Source organism: Pseudopipra pipra, chromosome 5, assembly GCF_036250125.1.
Source record: "Pseudopipra pipra isolate bDixPip1 chromosome 5, bDixPip1.hap1, whole genome shotgun sequence".
In the NCBI taxonomy this organism is placed as follows: domain Eukaryota; kingdom Metazoa; phylum Chordata; class Aves; order Passeriformes; family Pipridae; genus Pseudopipra; species Pseudopipra pipra.
Window position 1 is genome coordinate 25,812,053 of NC_087553.1, and position 22,627 is coordinate 25,834,679.

General features: G+C 49.5%; 1 protein-coding gene across 8 annotated transcripts in view; it reads left to right on the top strand.

Moving 5' to 3' along the window:
- Positions 1-22,571, top strand: part of LOC135415119 (coiled-coil domain-containing protein 134-like) — a 51,720-nt gene extending 29,149 nt beyond the window's left edge. For 2 of the 8 annotated variants that reach the window (XM_064656689.1, XM_064656684.1), the window contains 16 exons: positions 87-359; positions 1,393-1,558; positions 3,636-3,740; positions 5,363-5,473; positions 6,050-6,231; positions 7,673-7,754; positions 8,225-8,430; positions 9,173-9,254; positions 11,225-11,370; positions 12,153-12,284; positions 18,728-18,845; positions 19,655-19,776; positions 20,001-20,085; positions 20,365-20,546; positions 20,794-20,865; positions 21,218-22,571. In XM_064656689.1, the coding sequence (XP_064512759.1) occupies positions 87-359; positions 1,393-1,558; positions 3,636-3,740; positions 5,363-5,473; positions 6,050-6,231; positions 7,673-7,754; positions 8,225-8,430; positions 9,173-9,254; positions 11,225-11,370; positions 12,153-12,284; positions 18,728-18,845; positions 19,655-19,776; positions 20,001-20,085; positions 20,365-20,546; positions 20,794-20,865; positions 21,218-21,343 (2,190 nt within the window). In that variant the 3' untranslated portion in view covers positions 21,344-22,571. Of the gene's footprint in view, positions 1-86; positions 360-1,392; positions 1,559-3,635; positions 3,741-5,362; positions 5,474-6,049; positions 6,232-7,672; positions 7,755-8,224; positions 8,431-9,172; positions 9,255-11,224; positions 11,371-12,152; positions 12,285-12,634; positions 12,745-13,873; positions 14,096-14,590; positions 14,695-15,234; positions 15,361-18,727; positions 18,846-19,654; positions 19,777-20,000; positions 20,086-20,364; positions 20,547-20,793; positions 20,866-21,217 lie in introns of those variants that run through there. The other 6 variants (XM_064656685.1, XM_064656690.1, XM_064656686.1 and 3 more) reach the window with 6 other exon arrangements.
- Positions 22,572-22,627: the final 56 nt, after the last annotated feature.

Here is a 22,627-nt window from a genome sequence, read left to right on the forward strand (position 1 = left end):
CATCATTTCAGCTGTTTGATATTCAGTATCTAGTGATTATTTTGTTCTCTCTCCCTCTCCTCCTTTCCCTCTCACACACTTACCAGAGGTCGTTGTGTACCATAAGAAGGATCCTGGATAATCTTCCGGATCTGAGCTTGGTCTATGTCCATTGTACTCTCCTGCTGAAATTCTTCCTGCACTACCCTGAACTTATGGGGAGATTTGGACACCAAGTCCTCCAACTCTGGTTTTCCTGGGGAGACTGCAAGCAAACTGAGGCCGAAGAACCTGATTTTGACACATCTGATCAGCTGAACAGTGATAGCCCATTAATTCCCATTCTGAAGAGCAATTCCAGCATTTTGCTTATTTTACTGGTATGTGACTTTCACAAGGACAGGCTGCTATCCTGGCCGTGTTTTATGGGGGTTTTGGTTCTTAAAGCCCTCAGTGATGTTATGAAGCCAAAGATGTTGATAGAAGGGGCCATGTGTGTATACATAGACTTCTACTTGCCAAGGAAGCCTGATAAGGAAAATGGGACTGCGTGTGTGTTATCTTGTTCTATGTCATCCATCCACTGTGATAGGAAGGGATCTTCTAAGAGTTGGCTGGGAAGGGATCTGAAGGGTCCTGCTGAGGTATGCCATGAAAAACCCTGTTCCATTCTCTATCCAGATACACAGCTGGGTGCTCCAGATTCTTCTGTGCCAGCCTTTCAAAAAACTATTTTGCTAATTTGGGAGCAATGCTTTGTTATTGATAGATGAGAAGGGTATGAGGAACAAGAACTTTGAGAGAAGGTCTTGAAAGCACACCTTTCTGTTTGTTTGGGGGTTTAATTTTGTTTTGTTTTTACCGGAGAGTCTTGTCAGAGATTTTTGCAGTACTCTTGAGTTTTCAGGACTGCAAATAACATGTTTTGTTGCTCTTAAAAAATAAAAATCTTGAGACAGGGAAAATTAATCAATGCAGGAGAGAAAAGGGCCTTAAAGTAACAGACTAGTGTTTCCCTTTAGCTGGTGTAATGAGCTCTGTTAATGTATGTAATCGTAACAGAATCCATGTCCTGATGGCTGCTTAGAGGCTGTCTCTCACTTACACCACTCTCACCTGCCCTGTCACCCCTCCCCATCAGTGGCCACTTGTCCCACAACTTCACCTTAAATGCGTATTACCCCTATAATTACATAGCTAAATACATTCTTTAAATGGGATATTACTCAAAGGTGCCTAACAGACATAAGTCCTTCTCATATTCAGTTTTCTATTTCATCAGGACATACTTAATCTGAATGGTGCTTTATTAGGCTGTTTCCCAAGGCATTGGATTAGCATAATGGTATTAAATAGCAGTGACTTTTGCCTAATCAGGGTAGAAAGGTAACGTGTGTATTTCTTTCCTCGCAGGACCTGGTCTGCTCAAGCCCTGTGAAAGTGGCTTGGAAGATGTTGATGACTCTAAGAACCTTCCTGGAAAGAAATGAGGATGTCCTTGTCTGTGACCTCCTCCGGAGCCGATTCCTACAGATTCTGCAGCAGCTGTTGGTAGAGAGCAGCTCGGCCACCCTACAAGGTGACCCCACCTCTGTGACTTGGTCTTGCTGTAAGATCAACTAGCAGAGTAGGTGGCTGAAGGGACACAGTCTGGGATAAAGTGGTTTTGAAGTGCTGATGTAGCTTCAGTACTTATCTGCATGAGGAAATTTACAAACAGAACTGTACTGATTTACTTTCCTCTTTCAGAGATTAGTTTTGAAGTGAGAGTCTTTTTTTCTAATTTATGTTGTTCTGGTTTCAAACTGTGATTGTTAAACCAAGGCAGGGTTCTCATATACTGCCATCAGTGTTCAAATGGAGAGCTGTGCTGGTAAATCTTCCAGCTTGAATAGGGGCTCAGCTGGTGACTGAAAGACATTCTCTTTTTTGCCTCTTCACTGTGCAAAACAGCTTGTTGTGCCTGAGTGTACACAGTTCTCAGGACAGAAAGACCAGGAGCAGGGGTTGTTTGACTCATTCATGATGTTGATCCCCAAACGGGGACTGTGGTATCACCAAATCTCATAATTCTGTTAAACCTCTCAACGAGAACAAGGCTGTGACTGGGGGAAATCCCTGTTTTCTTACTAGCCCTGGCTGTGGCGTTGGAATTGTTATCCCACTATGAAAGGTGCTGTGCAAAGCAGCCTATGAGCTTGAACTGAGGGAGGGAGCAGTGCTAGGATGTCCTTGACCCCTTAAGTTAGGGACCCAGCACAGCTTTTTTTTGTTCCTGAGGGGGCCACCGACACTTTTAACTGCCCTGCTCTGTTTCAGGTGTTTTGCTGTGTAGCATTTGGGATGGAGACAATAAGAGGGGAAGTAGTTTTGCTTTACCTCAGGCCAAGTCAGTAAACTGGAGAAGAGGGAGGGGTTGAAAGCTTAAGGCTACAAGATTAGGGATAAAGAAAGCAATGTTGGCATCTGCTAGATCTGATTGTGTTTGAAATTGTGCCCATTTGGACTTGTGGTGTCCCTCTGTTGCTGATCTAGGGATGCCAGGGGCTGCGGGGAGGGAGATTGTCCATTTACTATTGCAGGAGTCAGACCTAATTCTCCAAACTACTGGTGATGGAGATAGGACACTGGGCTAGAGAAGCTTTTGCAAGCTTTGAGCCCTTTTGCTGCCACTAATATCCCCAGCTTATCTTCATACTGCATTTTGAGCTTGTTAACTGAGTTCCTGGCAGGTCCATCCAGGAAGTCAAACACCAGATGTACTCTGGAGACAGACTTCCTTGTCTCGCAGCACACAGGCAGCTCTCTGTGAGGTCTGAGGTAGTTAAGTCCAGGGGATCTGCATCCCTTTTCAAACAGTAGCCTGCCCTTAGACAAGAAGGTGGTCCAACAGTGGGACTCCATCAAGAATATGTGAACATTAAAGACACTCGTAAATGTTTCCTCCTCAAAACTGAAAACTCCCAAGCTTTTGTAAAAGCATTTTCTGGAGATGATAGTTGTTTGCTGTAGGTATGGTTGCATACAATATAAAATCTTTATCTCTTTACAGCACTGTGAAAGAGTGAATAATAGGGAGGGAGTTGCCCTGGGGAGTTGGTGGTCTAAGCAGCCCCATTCTCACATACAGACCTGTGGAGCTCTCACTTATTATTGACTCTGCTCTGCCCTGTGGGATGGGATGGACAGCATTTTTCTGGTCTCATAAGATGAAGGACAACAAATGGTGCACAGCTGGGCTGCTGTCAAAGCATGGGCTGCCAGTGGTGGTCAGATAGACAGGGGCTAATGGCTTCTAGCATATTAGTGGTATCAGTTTGAAAGTGTGGTGACCATGCTCCCTACATGGTTCACGACAGGTGTATATGATCCTAGCGTCCTTTTACCCCTTCTTTTCTAGTTGTTCCTAGAATGATGTTGGCAGGATCCAGGTGTAACTCAGGCCAACCCACAGTGGCAGAAAGGGGGCCTGATCCAGGGGGGACCATAGAGATGAGAATGAAGTTGGGGCTCTGTGTGTATGTGTGTAAAAGGGCAATACTTCCTCCCCTAACCCATCCTCAGTCCCGAGCCAGAAAATTAACAATTCCTGGCACATTTTAAGGCACAATAGTTTAGAGTTAACTGAAAACCTAAGCTTTCTGTGCCCTTCTTAGCTAACAGTAACCTGCCTGTTTTGCTGAGCCTCCTTTTCCTGGTGCAACTGCGGAGCAAGGGCATGAGGGAGCTGGACAGCACAGACTTCAAGCTACTTCACCAGGGTGAGTATATGCACCCATCTTCTCCTTGCCTTAAGATGATTAGGAGCTGGCTCTTTGTCCTTTGTGAGATGTACTTTGCATTATGGCTATGGCTGCTTTGAGTTACTTTCATAGCCAGGGCATTGTAAAGAGCCCTGGTTACTAGTTCAGTCAACAAAACCCAGGTTCTCTTCTTACTTTTACAATACATTTGTTGTCTGAAATCTCACAAGGTGGCCAAAGTATTCCCCTGACCATGACATGATTTCAGGGTCAGTGACTGTTGTTGATTTGGCTCATGACAGTATGGCTGATGTGCTTCCTGAATCATCCTTCCCTGTCCACACTTGCTATAACAGTCTTGTGGGGTTCAGGTCACAGTCATGTCCTGTTAATCGGCTACCAGGAAACAGCAGCTTAGTGAAACTAGGCTTTCCTTGAAGTGTGAATGCAGAGTATATAGTTCCCTACCAACTGCAGAGCTTGCCCAGTCCACCCCAAAGACACAGAAGGCTGTATTTGTTAACCATAGTGTGACCTGCTGCCTTGTCTGGTGATCCTTACTTGGTGATTTCTTACTTGGCTATTGGAGGTTCATGCAGCCTATGAAAAAAAAGATACTAGAAGGAAATTCAGCTGATCCATCCTTTTATCTCTTCCCTGCTCTGACAAACTGATCTCTCCAGCAGACTTTGAAGGACTATCCCCTTTGATTTTAAATGTTTCATATCTTGAGGCTGCCTGCGTTGGCCTTGTAAGGAAGCAGTGTTTCTCAGACGTTCATTAGCCAGGGGAACTGAGGGGTGTGGAAGAACCATGTCCTTTTTATACCAGCATTTTTAGCTGCTGTGATTTCAGAGCAGAGCTCAGATGCTGCCAGTAGTCACAAGCTCCTTTTGCTCTTGCTTTCTGCTCTGTATTTTGCAGCACAACTCTCTCCCTACCCCAACCACCCCATTTATTCCCTCCTTGGCTCCCCAGGATATGTTAACTTCAGGGGTGAGTGTGCAAGATGCTATCCTCTAATGAGGCCTATATGAAGCCAGCTCATAGATGGAAGAGGTGTGTTGATGTGTGTTTTTTGAGAATTGCTTACTCAGACTGTATGCTCTTCAAAAGATCTCCTATGACAGTTTTGCTGAGACCTGTAGTCCTGGATTTCTCTCCCTAACTTTTACTAAACATTGTTCCTAAGTGTTTGGTGTTTACAACAAACATGACACTTTACTCCTAGTGTAAGCAGAGTTAGAGAGAGCGGAGGAGCACAGCTCTCCATGCCATTCCCCAGTCTGGTCACCATGAGAGACAGTCACATGGCTGTTTATGCTTGTTCTAGTACTAGGATCAAGCTCACACTGGAAACAGATAACTTGAAGTCCATTGCTCTTGGATTCATTCCTGCCTAATGTGATTTATGCCCTTTATTTTACCTTTTTCTATTCCCCCCTCTCTGTTATCATCTTCCACTGCATGGTCCAATCTAAAGCAAACACTGTAGGGCAGTCATCTGTTGCTTTGTCTGTACCATGCTCTGTTTTATTTTCACTTCTCATCTGAATTCTCCCCCCAGTATCTGACTTCTTCTTGCTCGAAGGTGCTCTGTTAAGCTGGTGTCCTTGTTATTCGTGTTCTTTTGTTTCCAGTCAGTAATCTCTGTGGGAAATGCAGGCCAAGGGACACTGGCCTCCTGCAGCCATCCTTGAATTTTCTGTACTGGAACCTTCATCAGACAACACCTTGTAGTCAACAGAGAGGTGAGGCAAGATTGTACTGATTGCTAAATTAATCTCACTGAGGTTGTAACTTGGCCATCAGAGACTGTATTCTGTCTCAGCAGGTAAGGTGGATGTTTCTCCATCCAGATGCAGCATTATAATTAACAAAGACCATTTTGTATTTGGGATGCATTTTTTTAGGTTGAGGGTTTTGGTTTGGTTTTGCTGCCTTCTGATGATTCAAGAATTGGCTGCTGAAAGACAGAAGCACTGTATTTTTCTTGTTCAGAGAACACAGCAGTGGGGCATTGGTGCCTAGTTTGAAATATCCTGGTATTGTCATAGTTCAAAAAATTAGACAAAAATAGAGAACAGCTCTAACCAGCCTTCCTGCTGTGTTAGCTGAAGGCTGATCATTTTATTAGCTGGCCAAGCAGTTGCTGGTGCTGTGGGAGATGAATACCAGCATAGCTGGACAGCCTTACTCTGATGAGCTGTGGCAGCTGGGGCTGCCTCACTGCAGCATGGGTGTGCTCTGCACTTCTCTTCTGCTTGTCAAGCTGGTTTAACCTATGCCATCCCATCACCTTCTCTTATCATGTTTCTCCTATGCAGCAGTGGCTGTGCTGCTCTCCAATGTGTCCTTGCTAGAACTCCTGCAGAAGGTTTTGGAATGCACCTGGTTGCGGTCCCCGCCCTCTGGACCTGCTTACCTGTCATCTGAAGATGCCTTGCTGTGCTCTGGATGGCTGTTGGTTGCATCCCTTTTGCTTTATCAGCATCGCTACAATACTGAGGTTAGTACCACTCTAGTGTTCAGAGTCAGCACATGGCTAAACCTTAAAAATAAATATGTGTGTGTGTGTGTATATATTATATATATATATAATATCTTCATTAGCACAAGAAAGTCATTTGCTTTGGCCTGGAATCTGTTTGCCTTGATTCCCCTTTTGTTATTGTCCACAAGTTATTTCCTGCTGCAAGTTATTCTCCAGCAGGACTGGAAGCTAGCATGTTGCCGAAGGCTGAGACAGGAATCATGTAAGAGTTAGAGAAGGGCACAAATCCTGGGGGTGAAAGTGCATACCCAGCCCTCCTGATCCAAATCACTTTCCTCTTTGGGACAGAGCAAAATGTACTTTAAGGCCTTTCTCAAGGAAAGACTGGGGGTGGAAGACACAGGTCCCATGTTGTAAACTGCTTTTTTGATACTAAAATGATCAATAGTGAAACAGTCACAATCCAAACCTACTATTGGTAAGTAAGTGTTCAATATTAGCAAGCTCTTATGAATGTGGGCAGCTGTCATTGTATCTGATGCTTTGCAGTCCGACAAGAGAGCTAAGCTGGAGTTGTCAGCTAATAATAGAATTACAACTTTGAGGGAAGCACTTTCGAATGCCAACACAAGGGAAAATATTTCCTTTTGAAGTAACTACCCAAGCCTCTCTTGCTACTGGCTTTAGCAGAAGCCTGAGGATAAACATGGCTCATGGATGGCAGGCTGTCAAAGGCTTTGGCCTGTCAGTTCTCAGATGAGTAACCACTGCCCCTACATTGCAGCAGCTACTCCTAGCTCTCCTATTGAAGGAGTGAACCCAGCAGCCCTTATGCCTGCCTTCCCATACCAACTCTCAGCCTTGCTGAAGAGTTTGAACCCTTCTAGGGCTGTCTCTGAGGCTTCATGGCACTGCTGCTCAATGGCTGCTCTGTGAGGGAAACAGCATGTTGCAGACTGCCCTCTCAAGCTGACCTTTCCTGTTTCCCCTAGTTCCCATGTCCCTAACCTGCTCTCCTCCCTTCACCCATGCCACAGTTCCTATCCCTGGGCTCTCTGCAGGCTTCCCAGCTCCAGCAGGCAGGGACAGCTTCTTGCCACTGATGACTTTTGTCTGCCTGGCTTGTCAGTCTTGCTGACTGGCTGCTACTTCATGTGCTCAGCAGTCTGACAGCCACATGCCAGAAGGCCTGCAGGGAGTAATGAGAGTGAGACAGACAAGTAAGTTACACTGCGGTTTGGAAGCTGTGCAGGACTGGCAACTGGTGGTGAGTGAAACTTGAGGGCCTGATGATGTAACTCTCCCTTCTGGGTCAGTCTCCTGAAATCCTGTTGCTGTTCCCTTGTTTTTCAGTGGTCATCATGGGGTAGCATCTAATGACTGGAAATATGTAAGGGAGATTTTTATCTGGTCCAAACCAGCACCCTTTTTTCTCTTCTATTTAATTCTCCTCTAGGTTCACCAAACACTCTCTCTAGACCTAACAGAAGTCCTCAATGCAGTCATCTTCAGGAATAAGAAGCCAGTCCTGCTCTTAGGTATTTTGCATTTGTTACAGGGATTTGGCTGGAAGCAGCCACTAGTACCATGCTACAAGCAACAAGGGAGAACTGGTGACTATGGAATGGGATGGTGGAGATGCTGGAGGGAATCTGGAATCTTTGGTCCATTTGGCATAACTGATCCATAAGTATGTAACTGGTGGTAAGAAAGAGCAAAAGGGAACTGTCTGGAGTTCTGCTGTGTTTGGACAAATCTTCCTTGGAGGTTGGTAGTGACATCTGGAACTGAGTGTGAACTGTGATAGTGTCTCAAGGGAGGAGATGAACATGGGAACTCATGTTGCCATTCCTGTTTGCAGCTGTTAGCAGCTGCCAAACAACTCTGGTGGGCTCTTAAGCTCAAATTTTCTCTCCTCACCCTCTCCCATGCTATTGCACAGGCACCAACACACAGGGCAGGGCAGAGGAAAACACTGACACACACTAATAAGCGTCTCCCTGTCTAGTGAGCATCATGCAGTTCCTGAGAGCTGCTCTGCGCCAGAACTTCTCCTCCTCTCTGCTGGTGATCGCTGGCCAAAACACGGCCCAAGGCACTACTCAACCACAGCCATCATCATTGCAGGATGCTGCCTTGCACCCCCTTGCCACACAGCAGGTCTTCTCACTTGTTGTCAGTCTGCAGAACCTTTTGGTGCAAGTCCAGTTGCAGGTATATAAAATATGACTTTTGGAACAACACAAGTGTTGGGCTTCAAGCAGGAACATTAACCAGAGCAGAAACCACCCTATTGCAGAATCAAAGGGGCTGCCTGTTTTTTTTCCTTCTGCCTGCATTTTCCACCCCTTACAGACATGTGATGAGGAGGAGGGAAAATGTTCTTGCTGCAGTGTAGTGCAGTGAGAAAGAAGGTAAATCAAGCTATGCGGTGCTCCCTGCTGCTGAACTGGGTAGCTGAAATTCTGTGTACTAATGATGGTCTCTGTTTTCCCATCTCCAGCTCTGCAGGGATGCAGAGGTCCATAGGGACAGACATGGGAAAAGTGTAACAAATCCAAGTCTCTCCACTACCCACCAAAAGCAAGGTGCTTTTGTGGGTAGTAAATGCATCAGCGTACATTTAACTTGCTCAAGTGATGCTGTGCTCCTGGGGTAATACATCAGTTTACATTTAGCTCTCTTAAGCGATGTTGGGCTCCTATCTTTACTTTTTGGAGGCTGTTACTTAATATTTTTTTAGTCTCAGAATAAGTAGTCATGCCTTTGTCTGGCTCCTTGATGTGACAGATAATTTGGAGCACATTGCATCCCGTGAAGGAGATGAAAGGTGTTAGTTTCCTGTGCTGAATAATCTTCAGATCCTGCCCTTTATGAATTTTCCTCTTGCAATTGCTGTTGACTGGGTTTGGTTTTTTTTTTCTTTCCTTCTTTTTTTCTTTTTTTGGTATTCCAGAAAGACTTGCTTCTCTCTCAGGCTGTGGTTGCCTGCCTGGAAACCTTAGTGGAATACCTGTATGTGAAGAACCAAGATGTTGGTAAAGTCTTCCTGCTCTTTCTTCTTCTGGTTTCCCTCCTGCAGTGATTTTGAGCTCTTTGATCTCTATCCAGTAGCGCTCTGGAACAGATGCTTAATGAGTTTATGCCCAATATGAAAAATTATTTGTATGCCTAAAGTTAATCATGTGCTTTGTGGGGTGAAATCACAGTGCCTGACTCCCCTGGAGGCATGGGCCCTCACTTTGGCTTTGGACACTGAGATGCTTTCCAGAAGGTAAAAAGGCATTCTCCACCCCCATAAGAGTAAAAGGTTTGGGAATGGAAGGAGCATAGGAATAGGCTTTTACTTCCAGGCCAATTGTATCAAACCTTTAGACCATAAATATAGTGGGGGAGGATCTGAACGTGATGTGTCTTACAAGGATAATGTTGGTCACAGTTTGGCCCCGAGGGAAGGGAGAACAGGGTACTAGGCAGCCTTAGGGAATGGAAGACAGAAATTCTAGATTTCCAGGGGTGAGTGCTAACCTTGGTTTCCAGAGTCCATGTCAGATCTGATATATACCATGCTTGCAATATAACATAATATGACAGCACTGTACAGTTGAGGGGGAAGGATAGACCCTTCTTATTGTCAGCTTCAAGCCACAAAGTCCAGGTGCTGGCTCTGTTCTTAAACCAGAAAGTTCTCTGCTCACTTCAGTCATTTAAACACTAAGAGAGAAGGGGATGGAGTGAATGGACACCAGACAAAAGGGACACTGGTGGGAGAGATGAAGCGGTTGGATGAAGATGTAATACTGCAGATGAATGACAGCCAGTAGCTGACAGGAGGCTATTAAAAGGCTGGGTTAAAAAAAAAAAAAAAAAAGTGGCATGTTATGGGGAGACTCTGCTGATTTGGGATTAAGCTAATGGAGTGCTGCTTCAGCAACAGCTGAACCTGTCACTTTGGCTGCTGTGGTGCTGAAGTTCACAACAGCAATAAGAGGAGTCTCCTTATTCCAAGCCGAATGAGGGTCATAGCTGGGTTTGGCTGAAAAATGCAAGAACACTGGAAAGAGTGTTTCCTGGACTCTGCCTCTAGGAGTTGATTCATCTGAGGCTTTTTAAAACCATCTCTCAGTCCAGAGATTTTTCCAGAAGTGCAGAGCAGGCTCAGTGCTGGTACTTTCTTATTTCTAAAAAATACCCCCAAAAATATTTTACATTATTTTTAGTGTTGTTTTCCTATAGAAAAGATTCTTGTAGTGGCAATAGGGAGGTTATGTGACTGCCAGTGGAAAAGAGGCCTTTCTAACACTCTCGTGAGTTGCCATGGTATAACAAGTTATATCAGCTGACCTGTTGTAGTTGTTTATCCCATACTTCTAACCTGCAGTAAATACAAGGTAATAAAATTTTAATTTTAGCATTTAATGGGAGACTTCATGCCACCACAGACTTATGAGCCTTACCTCATACATGTTTATCATGTATGTTCCTTAGTAAACTGACTGTTTGCATTGCTGCCATCAGCCTGGCTGGTCCCCACAGTATGCTGTCTGATGCAGATCCAAGCTCAGTTTGTGCAGCTTCTGTTGTAGGGCTTTCTTCATTCCCCAAAGGGTACTCTGCAGCTAAATAAAAACTGAGGTCAGGAGAGTTGTCCTCATATTAAAACCAGAGGTTATTATTTTTGAAACCCCAAGATAAAGATATTCCCTTGCTATTTTATGACATGCACTCCAGGAGAAGGTTTCTCTTCCTGTACCAGCACAAAGATGGACAAAATGTATTTTCTGCTTTGAAAAGCTATTAAGCTTTTGTCCTTTTGACTAAACTTGCCCTAAGAGTGAGAGATTAAAAGGCAAATAAGAACATAGCAAACTATCCCCTTAGTGTTTCACAGCATGGGGTCTAGAAGAGAAAACTTGGGGTCAGTATTGAAGATTGTCCTTAGCTGGGTTCAGCCTGTCACTTGGGCAATTTTACAGCTGTCTTTCATTGGCTTCTCCTTCTGTCCCAGCTCTACATGTTGCTTCACAGCCATGGCACCGATTCCTGCTCTTCACACTACTCAATGGGGGCCAGAAGTCCTTTCTGCAGCCAGAAGTTCTGAGGCTGATGACTTTGGTGAGCAGGAGAAGGGCAAGCTGTTCTCCATTTTTCCCAGTATGTTGGTACAATGCATGTGGGTCAGTTATTGGAACTTAACCTGCTACACACACCCAATCTCAGATACTGCTGTGGCTTTGTCTGGCACTATATTAGTGACCTATATTAATAATGATACTTTCGAGTGAACTTCCCTTCCACACCCTGCAGAAACTGACTCTGTTAGCGAGTACTTCCTGTTCTTCTGGTGTTTGTAGCATTTATTTATAACATCTAGGACCCCTGGGGGGAGAGAGGAAACCTGCAGAGAACATACAACTGCTGTTACCAGTCAGGGAGCAAGCTGACTGCTTGGCATCACAGCTTGTCTCCCCATCTTCAGCCTTACAGACATGACTTTTCAGGGCAGGGAGTTAGCACAATATACTACCTTGCTGTATGTGGGGCCTGTGGGCTAGAGGGGGAATGTGGTCCTGCCCAGCAGAAATACTGAAGATAAAGCCCTCTTGGCAGTGGATGAGAGGAAGGGGCTATTAATGCGAACCTTCCCCCTCCAAATACAATGGGTCTGTATTTGCTGCTTTATTTCAGTTTTAAAAGGTTACCTGATTTATTTTAGTTACTTCCCAACCTAAACCAAAATAAATATGGCTATAAATGAGAGCACTGTAAACACAGATACTTGCACTGGTTCTATTAGAGGTGGTATAAAAATCAGGCCTGTGGTTAGGGTGTTGCAGCATCCCATTACATAGAAGAGGTCTTTGCAGGCGATGAGTCACTGTTGCAGTCTGCGGGTCTTTCACTATTTAATGCCTCTATTTTTTTCTTTGTTCAAGTTTGTGAGATATCAGAGCAGCAATATTATTTCTCAAAAAGAAATTAGCCAGATTCTTCAGGAGGCAGCAGAAGCCAACTTAGCAGAACTGCCTGAGGCCACATCTTGTGCTCTTCACCACTTCCTTTGTCAGGTAAGAAAGCAGTGACTGCTGAGGAAAATTGGAAGAGAATCCCTGGGTGTTTGCTTTAGCCTTTGATGGGGAGCCATAAACTTCCTTTTGAGGAGGCTATAGTAAGATGAAGAGGAATCCTGCAGCTGCTACCTTGGCCTACTGCCCCGAGGGGTGTACAGTGGAATCAGAAAGGGAGTGATGCCAGCCACTGCCTAAACTATGTCATCAGATTGGGCGGCCCCTTGATTACCCCCCAGATCAAAGTCTGAAGATTTCATTGCTCTGTGTGGAGATGAGGGAGGGAGTATGAAGGAACAAACCCAACAGTTTTCTGGAACAGTTGGTCATTCTTTCTTCTGACTGTTCAGATTCAGAGCAGTCATTACCAGGTGGAGCCAGTGCAGTCAGGGACCATTCAGACCTTGCTGGATCGTCTCCTGGGACAGAGGATCACGTGTATAAAACATCAGGACATTGTGTATCCTTTGCTGGGCAAATGCCTTTGATAGGTGATGTGAGTGGTAGGTGTAACAAAGGTTGGAAGGGATACTTAAGCTGCTGTTCCTTCTCTTGTTCCAGCTGAAGGCAAACAAAATTGAAAAACTGAGTGGTTGCTACACTTGACTAACTTTGGGATGAAAGACTTCATCATCTCCTAATCTGAGAAGATGTTTGGGAAATACAGAGACATTTGGGATGAATGATGGGTCTCCGTGCGGGGCTTGCATTCATCTGTAAGGCAGAGGTGGTCTGATGAAAGGGGAGCAGGTTGGGGAGTCTGACTTCAAAGCAGTAATGATCTCTGTATTGATTTTCCTGGAGTTTGAGCAATGAGTTAAGCTCTGTCTGCATGCTGGTATGCCCGTGAAGTAGTGAAAACCCAAAGATGACTCAGGCACTTTCAAAGTGCAGGGAGCATTTGGGAACCAGTGAGGGGAGTTAGCAAATTTTATTCTGCTTGGCCCTAGAGTTGCCCGCTGAGAACTGAATCCTCCTTTTCTCTGGGGATGGAGTTGGGGCCACTTCCAGATTCCTTGTGGAGAAAGAGGGGGCCTGGTGCAATATTTGGTTATTTCCCAAACTTTTCTTTGCCTTCCTGTTTTCATCATGCTGCATTGCCTTGCCTCAGACATATAGCAGTGATGGAAGTGGCCAGGGCACTGATTTCCTGTTGGTAGGGGGTCTTCCTTCACTGTGGAACACCATCATCAGCCATATGCAGGATGTGCAGTGGGTGAGGTATTTGTTCCGTGAGGAGTAGCTTGTCTTTGTGCTTATCCCCAATGTGATACTACTTCTCTGTTGTGGGACACCGAGAGGGCAAGTTGTCCTGGTGGAAACCATCCAGATAGTCTTGAACAGGGAAGACAAAATCCTCTGGTCAAACTCAAGCTTTGACATCAGTTTTGTTGAGAAAGAATTTTTCTTCAGGTTTACCTACACTGATGTTTTTCGCATATGTTGGGAGTGGGGCTCCATGGCTTGGGGAGGCTTGGTTTAGCAATGAAAACCTCCTGTCAGTGGTATGTCAAATGTGGGAATTCCCATAGCATGCTGGAGTTCAGCCATGCCTTTCCTTTGGTTTCCACTCATGATGCCAATGACAGATGTCTGGGAAGCGTGGCAGTGTCCCTCTCACACATTGGCAACTGAAATGAGAAGATGCGGTGTGCAGAGCAGAGGAAAAAGGCAAGAATGGAGCAAAGACCCCATCCTGCCATTTATTCCCAGTGAATAGCAGAGAGAGAAGATGGACAAAGGAAGTAATTTGTTGCTCATTTTGAGAAAAAGGTTTGCTGAAACTCATTTATAAAGTTCTGTTGCTGAAACGGCTCAGTTTCCTTTTCTGTGCAGGGTGAGGTTTGGTTGATGCCCTTCAGCTATCAAACTACAGACCTGCCGGGGGAAACGATGGCGTAGAGGGATGCCATGGAAGAGGTGCTCTGCTCACCCGCCTTGGCTCATGGCTCTCCGAGATGGCCCCTTAGCTCTGGGCTGGCAGGGGCGGCGGGGGCTCAGCGAGGACCCCGGGGAAGCAGGATATGCCTCGTGTGCCATGGTGCTGAGTAGACTTCTTCCAGCTCACGAGTGACTCCTTCGACTACAGCTCCAGCCCCCACTGTCCTGTTGCCTCCACACCCTTTAAGTGCCCCGTTCCCGTCGAGGCTCGAATTAACGGGGTTCCTTCCCTCGCGGAGCCGGGAGAAACCCTCCCACAACGAGAGCGGCCCCGACGGGGAGAAACCTCCCGGCGCCGGAGGCCCCAACCCGGGCAGCCCCGCCGGTGTGGGGCCGGTGCCGGGGCGGGGCGGGGACTCAGGAAGTGACACGGCGGGGCGGAGCGGGGAAGCGGCGGCGGCAGCGGCATGGCAGCGCGGCGGGCGTGAGCGCCGGCCTCGGCACCCGGCACCCGGCTCCCGGCCCGCAGGTGAGGGACAGCCTGCGGGGGCGGCGGGGAGCCTTCCCCGTCCCGGGAGTCACAGCGGGGCCGGAGGGCACTGCCCGGCCGCGGCAGGGCAGGAGGGAAGGGCGAGAGCAGCCCAGGCACCGCTCCGGGGACACGGCGGGGCGGGGGTGGCCGGGAGCGGTCCCAGGGAAGGGCCCTCCTGGGCAGCCGGGGTGGCCGTGGAGCGGCGCGGGCAGTGCGGCCCCGAGGCACTTCGCTGGACCCTGGGTTAAAGGGCTGTGCCCGACGGGCTCTGCCTGCCATCGCCGCCCTGGCCCCGCGCTGGAGCGGCGGGAGGAGCGGACCTCCGCAGCCCGGGGAGCTGCCGTCCTGCCCCGAGGGTTCGCATCCCCCGTGTGCCGCCTGCTGCGTCCACTTGACACGGCTCCGGCTGGGTTACCCGCAGCGCGGCCGGGGTACTGTCGGCTAGTCCCGTTTCCACTCCACTGTCCCTGTGTGACTGCCGTTAGTTTCAGCGATGCTTGCGGGAGAATCTCCATCTCCCTGTGCCCGCGGCCGCCCGAGACCCTCGGGGTGCTGCTGACCCCCTCCGGCAGGACGGGAGGCAAGGGGTGGGCTGGGATGGACCCGTTCCTGATGGAAATCACAGCACCTCGCTGGCTTCTGCCGGGGATGACAAACTGTGTGGTGAGTGAGCTCTGGGCTTGGCGGCTAGGGGACTTTGGAGACAAGCAGGTGTAGATGGCCGGTGTTTCAACTGAAGCAGCTGGTCCTGTAAGCCCCATGGGGAACTGTCCGAGCAGAAGTCTGAGCAGCAGTGTTTCACTTCCAAAGCTTTTCGTTCAGTTGTGACAAGAGATTAATCCTCATATGGTTGTTGGAGAAGCGGCTCGGGAATGGATTCATGGGGCGAGGAGTTTTCATTTCTTGTTTTGCCACAGTGTGCTCCTGGCACGGGCAGGCTGATGATGCTTTCCCCCTTGCAATTCAGTGCCCTGCAGAGGAGAGATGGGAGGTACTGCAAAAGTCCCTCTTGAGAACCAAAGCGTGGCAGCGTGGCTCTGCCTTGCAAGCTCATTAAGTGAATAAATCTCAGGGATGCTTGGTTTAGACAGGGCTCTTGCAGGAAAATTTATAAAGTAATTAAAACATTTTAATGGAAAGTACTAACCATCTATAACACGGCATCTGTTGTCATGTCTTTGGAAAAACACATCTAAATTAAGAGGATGGGAGACAGCAAGACAGACTGGTGGGCTTTCTGCTGAAACAGACAGCTGGCCAGGGCTGTGAGGGAATATTGGTGGAAACTCCTTCCCATCTGTAGCATCAGGCCAGGCCTTGGCTCCCTGGACTGCTCTGGGAACATGAGGCAGAGCTGTCTTTGGCAGGAATCAGTTCAGCAAGGAGTAGGGAGGAGCAGCTCTGTGGTGTTTCCATCTCATCCCTCAGCAGGTGTGAAGACAGAGAGTTCGTGGGGAAAGTGTGAAGGAACATCTGCAAGGAGCTTTGGCATCTCTGCACTTACAGTCTGGCCTGGAGAGGAGGGAATGTCCTCTGCTGTTAAAATGTGATGAAATGGGCAGGGCAGTGAAGGGAAATAAATTTGAGATGGTCCCACATGGCATCAGCAGCCTCACATTCCCTGTGGGAGAGGGAAACAACCTGGGTCTTGCTTCATTTTTGCTGGGGTGTTTCAGCCCTGATGGACAATGGCAGTAATTAGCTTCGATGTGAGAATGAGTGCCAGCAGGAAAGGGGTCAGACCAAAAGGTGATGGGCTTCTGGTATGGTGTGGTTCTCCAGTCCTCTGCTTCCAACCTTGTCCCGTGGCACAGTCGTTAGGGCTGGTGCAGGAGGATTTGTAAAGTAACTGAAAACATTTTCATCAAAAACACTGACCATATATACTGCAGCATCTGTAGATCATATCTCTGGAAAAGCCCATCACTGTTCTGAGACTTGGAAGCACCCAGGCAGGCTGGTGGACCTTCTACTGCAGCAACCAGCTGTTTGGCAACTGCTTTGGCTGAGAGCTTCACTTTGCTCTGCTGCTGCCTTGAACAGAGTTTCTTGCAGCTGAACTTCTTCCCCCTTGGAGCGACCATTTAATATCCTGCGGCCACCCAGCTCCCATGTTGGAAGCAGAGGATGTGGTAGCCCCTGCCCTTACCAGGCATGCTGGGACTGCCACCGGCAGCGTGGCAGAGCTGTTGTGGGCAGCATTTCTACTGTTTGTCTTCCAGCCTGGTCTGGAGGCCACTGGCTGCCTCCAACATCTCTCTCCAATTCTCCATGACCATGGCAAATAACTAGCCTGGTCCTTACGGTCGCATGTCCGATCCAAGGGGCAAACAGTAGCCCATGTCCCAGGGCAGTCGCACTTAGCGCTTTTGAGTTGCTGCACTTCCTCCTCCCTGAGAGCCTGGGAGGGAGTAAGCAGCTGTGGGGGGCTCTACATAGGGGAAACCCACACTACCTTGCTGAGCCAGGCCTTGGGTCCTTGGGTCATGTTTTTTGGCAGGGTGAAGCAGTCTTCTGGGAGCCAACCAGGCTGGTGGGTTCAGCAGAGTATCTGCCTGGGCTGAAGAATTTTTCCTTACAGCCTTGGCTTGTCAGTGTGCTTTGTGGATTCAGGATTGCTGGAATATGGCTTAATCCTAGCACCACAGTGGGCAGAGGGGACAGACTCAGACCTGGTGTGGGGGACTTGTGCTGCCGTTCTGGCTCTGCATTGTATCTGAAACATGGGGTGTGTTGTTGAGCCCACACCATGGCCAGCTGTGTCTTCCTCGGTAAAGTTGGTTGTATTTACTCTGATCTGTTCCCTTCCAGGGGTGCCTTTTACAAAGCACAACAGCAAAATAATTCAGAGGGTTTCTCATGTTTGCCCTACGCTGTTCTCCTTCCCCCATTGGGGTTGTGAAGGTGCTTGGCTCAGCCTCAGCAGGAGGTGTATGGTGGTAGCTGCTGCTGATCTTTGCAAGGCTGGGAGAGCTGCTGGTGCTGCCTGCTTTGCCTCTCTCATGGACCCAGGGTTGAACAAATTGTATTAGTTTTGAAAAACAAAAACAATAAGAAAAAAACAAGAAGCGATTTGTTTCTGTTCCACTATTAGGGCATTGCAGAGAGAAGTTTGCCCAGGCAGGCGAGCGTGGGCTCAGGAGGTCAGTGTGTCAGAGGATGAGGGCAGCTCTGGTGGCTTTACACATCTGCCTTTACATCAGGAACAGGGGGCGGCATGGGCAATGCCTCTGAAGGAGGGGCTGCCTCTGTAATTGCCAGTGGCTGCTGCTTGACTCAGTGGAAACCTTGTCCCTGCGGATGGGCTGCCACCTCGAGTTCTGCTGCCTGGAGGCTGAGCCTCATTCTCAAGGACCATCTCCCCCAGCCTCTCCTCTGCATGTTGGCTGTGGATGAGGGACCCTTGTAGTCAGGAGCAGCTCTGCCCAACAGCATCTCTGCAGAGCCTCAGACACCACCGCCTGGGGAGAGACTTGTTTGGGGCAAGGGGGAAGTTACCACCAGGTCACCCAACTGTTGCTTTTCGGTGTGGGGCCTGCAGCTGGCACCTGGCTGATAGTGAGGGAAAGGGTCCAGGTAACAGCACCCCAAGGGGTGAAGGGAGATGGCTGAGCGTGTCGCTCAGCCCCTTGGCAATCCTCACCATCCAGCCCTGCTGTTTCAGTTGCTGGTCTGCTCTAACTCACAAACCCAGCAAAAAGCTAGCTGTTATTTTTGGGATAACAGGTAGGACTTAATTTTTCTTCTGGGTCAGTGCTGAGTCAGATCCCTGGGGGCCCAGCCAACAATGGAGGCAGGTAGAGAGGAGGAGGAGAGAGACCTCACAGGGGAGAGCAGGCTGGCTGCAGCATCACCCCGTGGCTCTGCTCTGGCAACTGTCTCCCTCAAACCCTCATGAGGACAAGGGAGAGGCAGGCAAGGACCCTGATGCCAAGTGCAATGTGCTGTTGGTCTCAAGTGGTTTGTGTGACTTTTCCTTTTCGTAAGTCTCCTCACTGGTTGTTGGTTTTGTTGGTCTGTTTTTTTCCAGGTTGCAGTGGCCAACATGGATTTTTTCTTCATCTACCCTTTTCTGCTGGTGCTGCTGCTATCTCGAGGCAGCTTCGCAGACCTGGAAAAACAGAGGGTGGACTCTGGCTTGGAAATCTGTATCCTCTGCAGCCTGCTCCTTGTGACTCAAATACGCGCTCATGCCTACTGAGGCTGGAGGGAGCTCATGTGCAGGGAAAGGGTCAGAGACCACAGAAAAGGCACAGGGAAGTGGAAAAGAGAGAATCCAGAAGCACTGGGAAATTGCTGCTTTGCTCTTCTGTAGAAGGGTTTTAGCCAAGCTCCTGAGTTTGCTAGCCAAGTGCCTGGCTTGGTGCAGGAGCAGAAATGGTGGTGGTGCCTGGTGTTCTGCTTTTTCTTTCTGCTCCATCGTGCTGGGCACTGAGCATGTTTCCCAGTCTGCGCTTGGAAGTGGCATGGCCAGCTGGGTGGCAGAGCACGCCTGGGGTCTCAGTGCTTTGGGGTCACCAACTGGGATGGTGGGAGACGACTTTTGGGCTTGTGGCACTTGGACTTCTCTGTGCCACAGGCATTTATTGCCCATGAGAAGGTGGGCTAATGCCCTTCTTAGCATGCAGCAGCATCCCCTGCTGAACAGGCAAAGTATGAAAAGATATTATGTGGAGACACATATGGGGAAAGTGGGAGTTCATGTTCCTCCTCCAGCCCCTCAGCCAGAGCATGGACTGGCAAGCAGAAAGCTCCCCACTTGCTCTCAGCATTGTTAAGGGTCCTGCTGGGGTGTCTGGGCAAGGGGGCTCACTGGAAATCTTTGTTTCATCCTGGCTCAGATGCTGCCCCCCAGCCCTCAGGCACACTGTGGAGAACTGAGGGGACTGGGATGGTGCAGAGGGGCATGGGAGCCAGAGGTGGCAGAGTGCCAGCAGTGCCCTTGACACTGTTGCAGATAAGAAGCTGTTTGAGGTTAAGCGCAAGGACCAGATGAACGCGCTGAAGAATCTGATTGAGCTCAATGACGTCAACCAGCAGTACAAAATCATTGACATCATGCTCAAGGGACTCTTCAAAGTGAGCCACAGCACAGGCCGCGCTTGGTGGGGCTGGGAAGGGTGGGCCAAAGTGGGGAGGGCTGGGGGGCTTCCATGGGGTCAAAGAGAAAAATTGTGTGGCAAGTGAGCTTTAGGACCTGAAGGGAGGGTGCTATGGGGCTTCAAAGTGGGGCAGCTGGGGCAGCACCTCGAGGGTACAGGGAAGAGCTGGCAAAACAGGGCAGTAACTGAGGGTTCTGGCAGGTGCTGGAAGACTCTCGTGCTGTGCTCATTGCTGCTGATGTGCCTCCCGACGGGCCTTTCCCTCAGGATGAGAAGATAAAAGATGGTAGGTCCTCTCCGGTCTTTACCCCCCCTCCTTTTTTGAGTGCTCTGGTGCATCACAGACATTCCTCCTGGGACTGGCACCGGGGTAGGTACAAAACCCCTGTGTATCCAGACCAGACCTGGGCTTGACCCTGTCTGTCAGGGACCTTATTGTTGCCTCTGACTAGCTCGTACTGGGGAATCTACCCATTTTAACTCAGCCTCCCCACCTCCTGGTGGGGACATAAGTGCCAGTGGGATGGGGCATGTGTGACGATGGGGTTGGTGGCTGTCCCCACAGCATACTCCCACGTAGTGGAGAATACTGCTTTCTTCGGGGATGTTGTCCTGCGCTTCCCCAAGATTGTGCACCACTATTTCGACCACAACTCCAACTGGAACAGCCTCATCCGCTGGGGCATCGGCTTCTGCAACCTGACGGGTGTGTTCGAGCAGGGACCCCACTCCCAGGTCCTGCGGCTGGTATGGCTCCTGGTCCCCCCGCTGTGTCCCTACTCTGCTGCTTAGGCTGGGGGGGTGAGGTTTTTGGGGTAAAAGGAGGGCAGGAGGAGTGTGCTCCATGTCTGAGGGCTGTCCTTGGGCTGAGTGATGGGAGGAGAGCATAGAACATAGATGGGGCTGGTGGGGAGGAGGGGATCCTGGTCACAGTAAGGGGAGAGTGTGAGTGGGAGGCACCAGTGCCCGATGTGGTCTCCGCTTTGCTCTGCAGATGGCTCAGGAGCTGGGAATCAGCGAAAAATCGCCCGATTACCGCAATCCCTTTAAAACGGACCACTCAGAGGTAAGACAGCAATGCTGCCAGCTCACCTTGTGGGCTTTCCCCTTCGCAGCTCCAGGCAGCTGGCTGGGGAATGGAACAGGTGTCTCGTTGGGAATAGCCAAAACCCCACTGAGGAAGCATGGCTGAAACACACTGAATTCATTGGCTGGGCTGCAGTTGACTTTAGGCACCTGGTACCATCTCCTCTCTCTTGTGGCCACCTGCCCCATGGTCGAGATCCTATTTGCCTCATGGCACATCCATCCTCAAGCCCCCTGGCACCATGAAGCTTGTGCGTTGGCTTTGGCAGGGGGTTGTGCCTCTGGGAGGCTTTGGGGCTCCCCCATCCTGACCCCTTGGTGTCAATCCACAGTTTTTCCCCAGCGCTGACACCTTTCAGAAGGCGCTGAGGGACGAGGAGAAGAGGAGGAAGAAGGAGGAGAAGCGGAAGGAGATCCGCAAGGGCCCGCGCATCTCCCGCTCGCAGTCGGAGCTGTAGCGTGCGGGGGGCTTGCGCCTTGCATTCGGGGCGACACCGCTGGGATGCAGAGTGGCTCGCTCCCTCTCGGCAGCCTTTGGCCAGTGCCTGGCGGTCCCCTTTCCGTTTGTGCCGTGGGTTTTGTTTTGTTGCCTTTCCCTTTTGTTCAGTGGAGATTGGGTGGCAGTGCTGGTGGGTTGCCCCAGTGCAGCTGGAGTGGGGTATGCCTTCCCCACAGCTAAAGCACAGACTAAAGGAAAAGCAGTGGGGCCATCCCCTGGGCTGGTTGGGGTGCTGCTGCCTGTGGGGAAGTAGGGTGTGGGGGTCATGCTGTGCCTGAGGAGCCCAGGAATCCCTCCACTCCGCAGCACACTCTACACTGAACCTGCCTCCTCCAACATGGGTGGGCTGGGGAGTGCATCACACCAAACAGCCTCATGAGCAATGCTGCTTCTCTCAGTTTTGGTTTTCGTTTTGTTAAACTGGTGATCTCATTGGCACCCCCCACCCGGCTCTACCTGGTCTCTGCACAGCTGCTACCTCTGCCAGATCAGCTCTCCCCTCTTCCCAGTGGCTCTCTTACCGAGGAACATGCATTTCATTGCTCAGATGTAGTTTAAAAGGCCGACAGCATCTGTTCCTGGCCTGATGGCATCTTGTTCTCCTATGCAGCCACCACTGGGCGTTCCCGCAGGGAGGCAAACACACGGTGAATTTTTTGAAGGAATTTCAGTACTTGGCCTCTTTGCAGCCAATGGGTGGCTGTAGTGCAAGCCCTGCTGATGCTGAAGGTACTGGGGAACCAGCCCCCAGCCGCTGTGAGCCTGTGCTGCACCTCATGCCCTGCCCCTGCCATCCTGCCCCCATCCCTCCTCTGCAGCCCTCATCCTCTCTAAGTTAGACTCCAAAGCCTCTTTGGCAGAGGGACAGCCAGATAAGGGCATGTGGGGATAGCAGGGCCGAAGCAGGGAGCGAGCCAGCTGGGGAGCAGAGGTGAGGGGCTGGCCCCGGGACCCGGCACAACCCCCCTGCTGTTTCCCACTATCGCTGATGACCTCGCACCAGAGGAGGCTCTTGCAGAGGGACCGTCCCCAAGAAGCGGGTGCTCTGTGCCGGGCTGGAAGCATCGCAGCCTTTGGGAAAGGGGAAACGTCCTGAATTTTTAACAGCAGAGCCAAGTCTCTCCAGTGGGGGGGTGGCAGTGGGCGCGAGTTTGATTTTTTTTTTTAATAAAATTGACTTTATTTTATTTTGTTTTATTTTTTTTAAGTAAAAGAAGCGTGGCTTTTGCTCCCATTCCTGGGG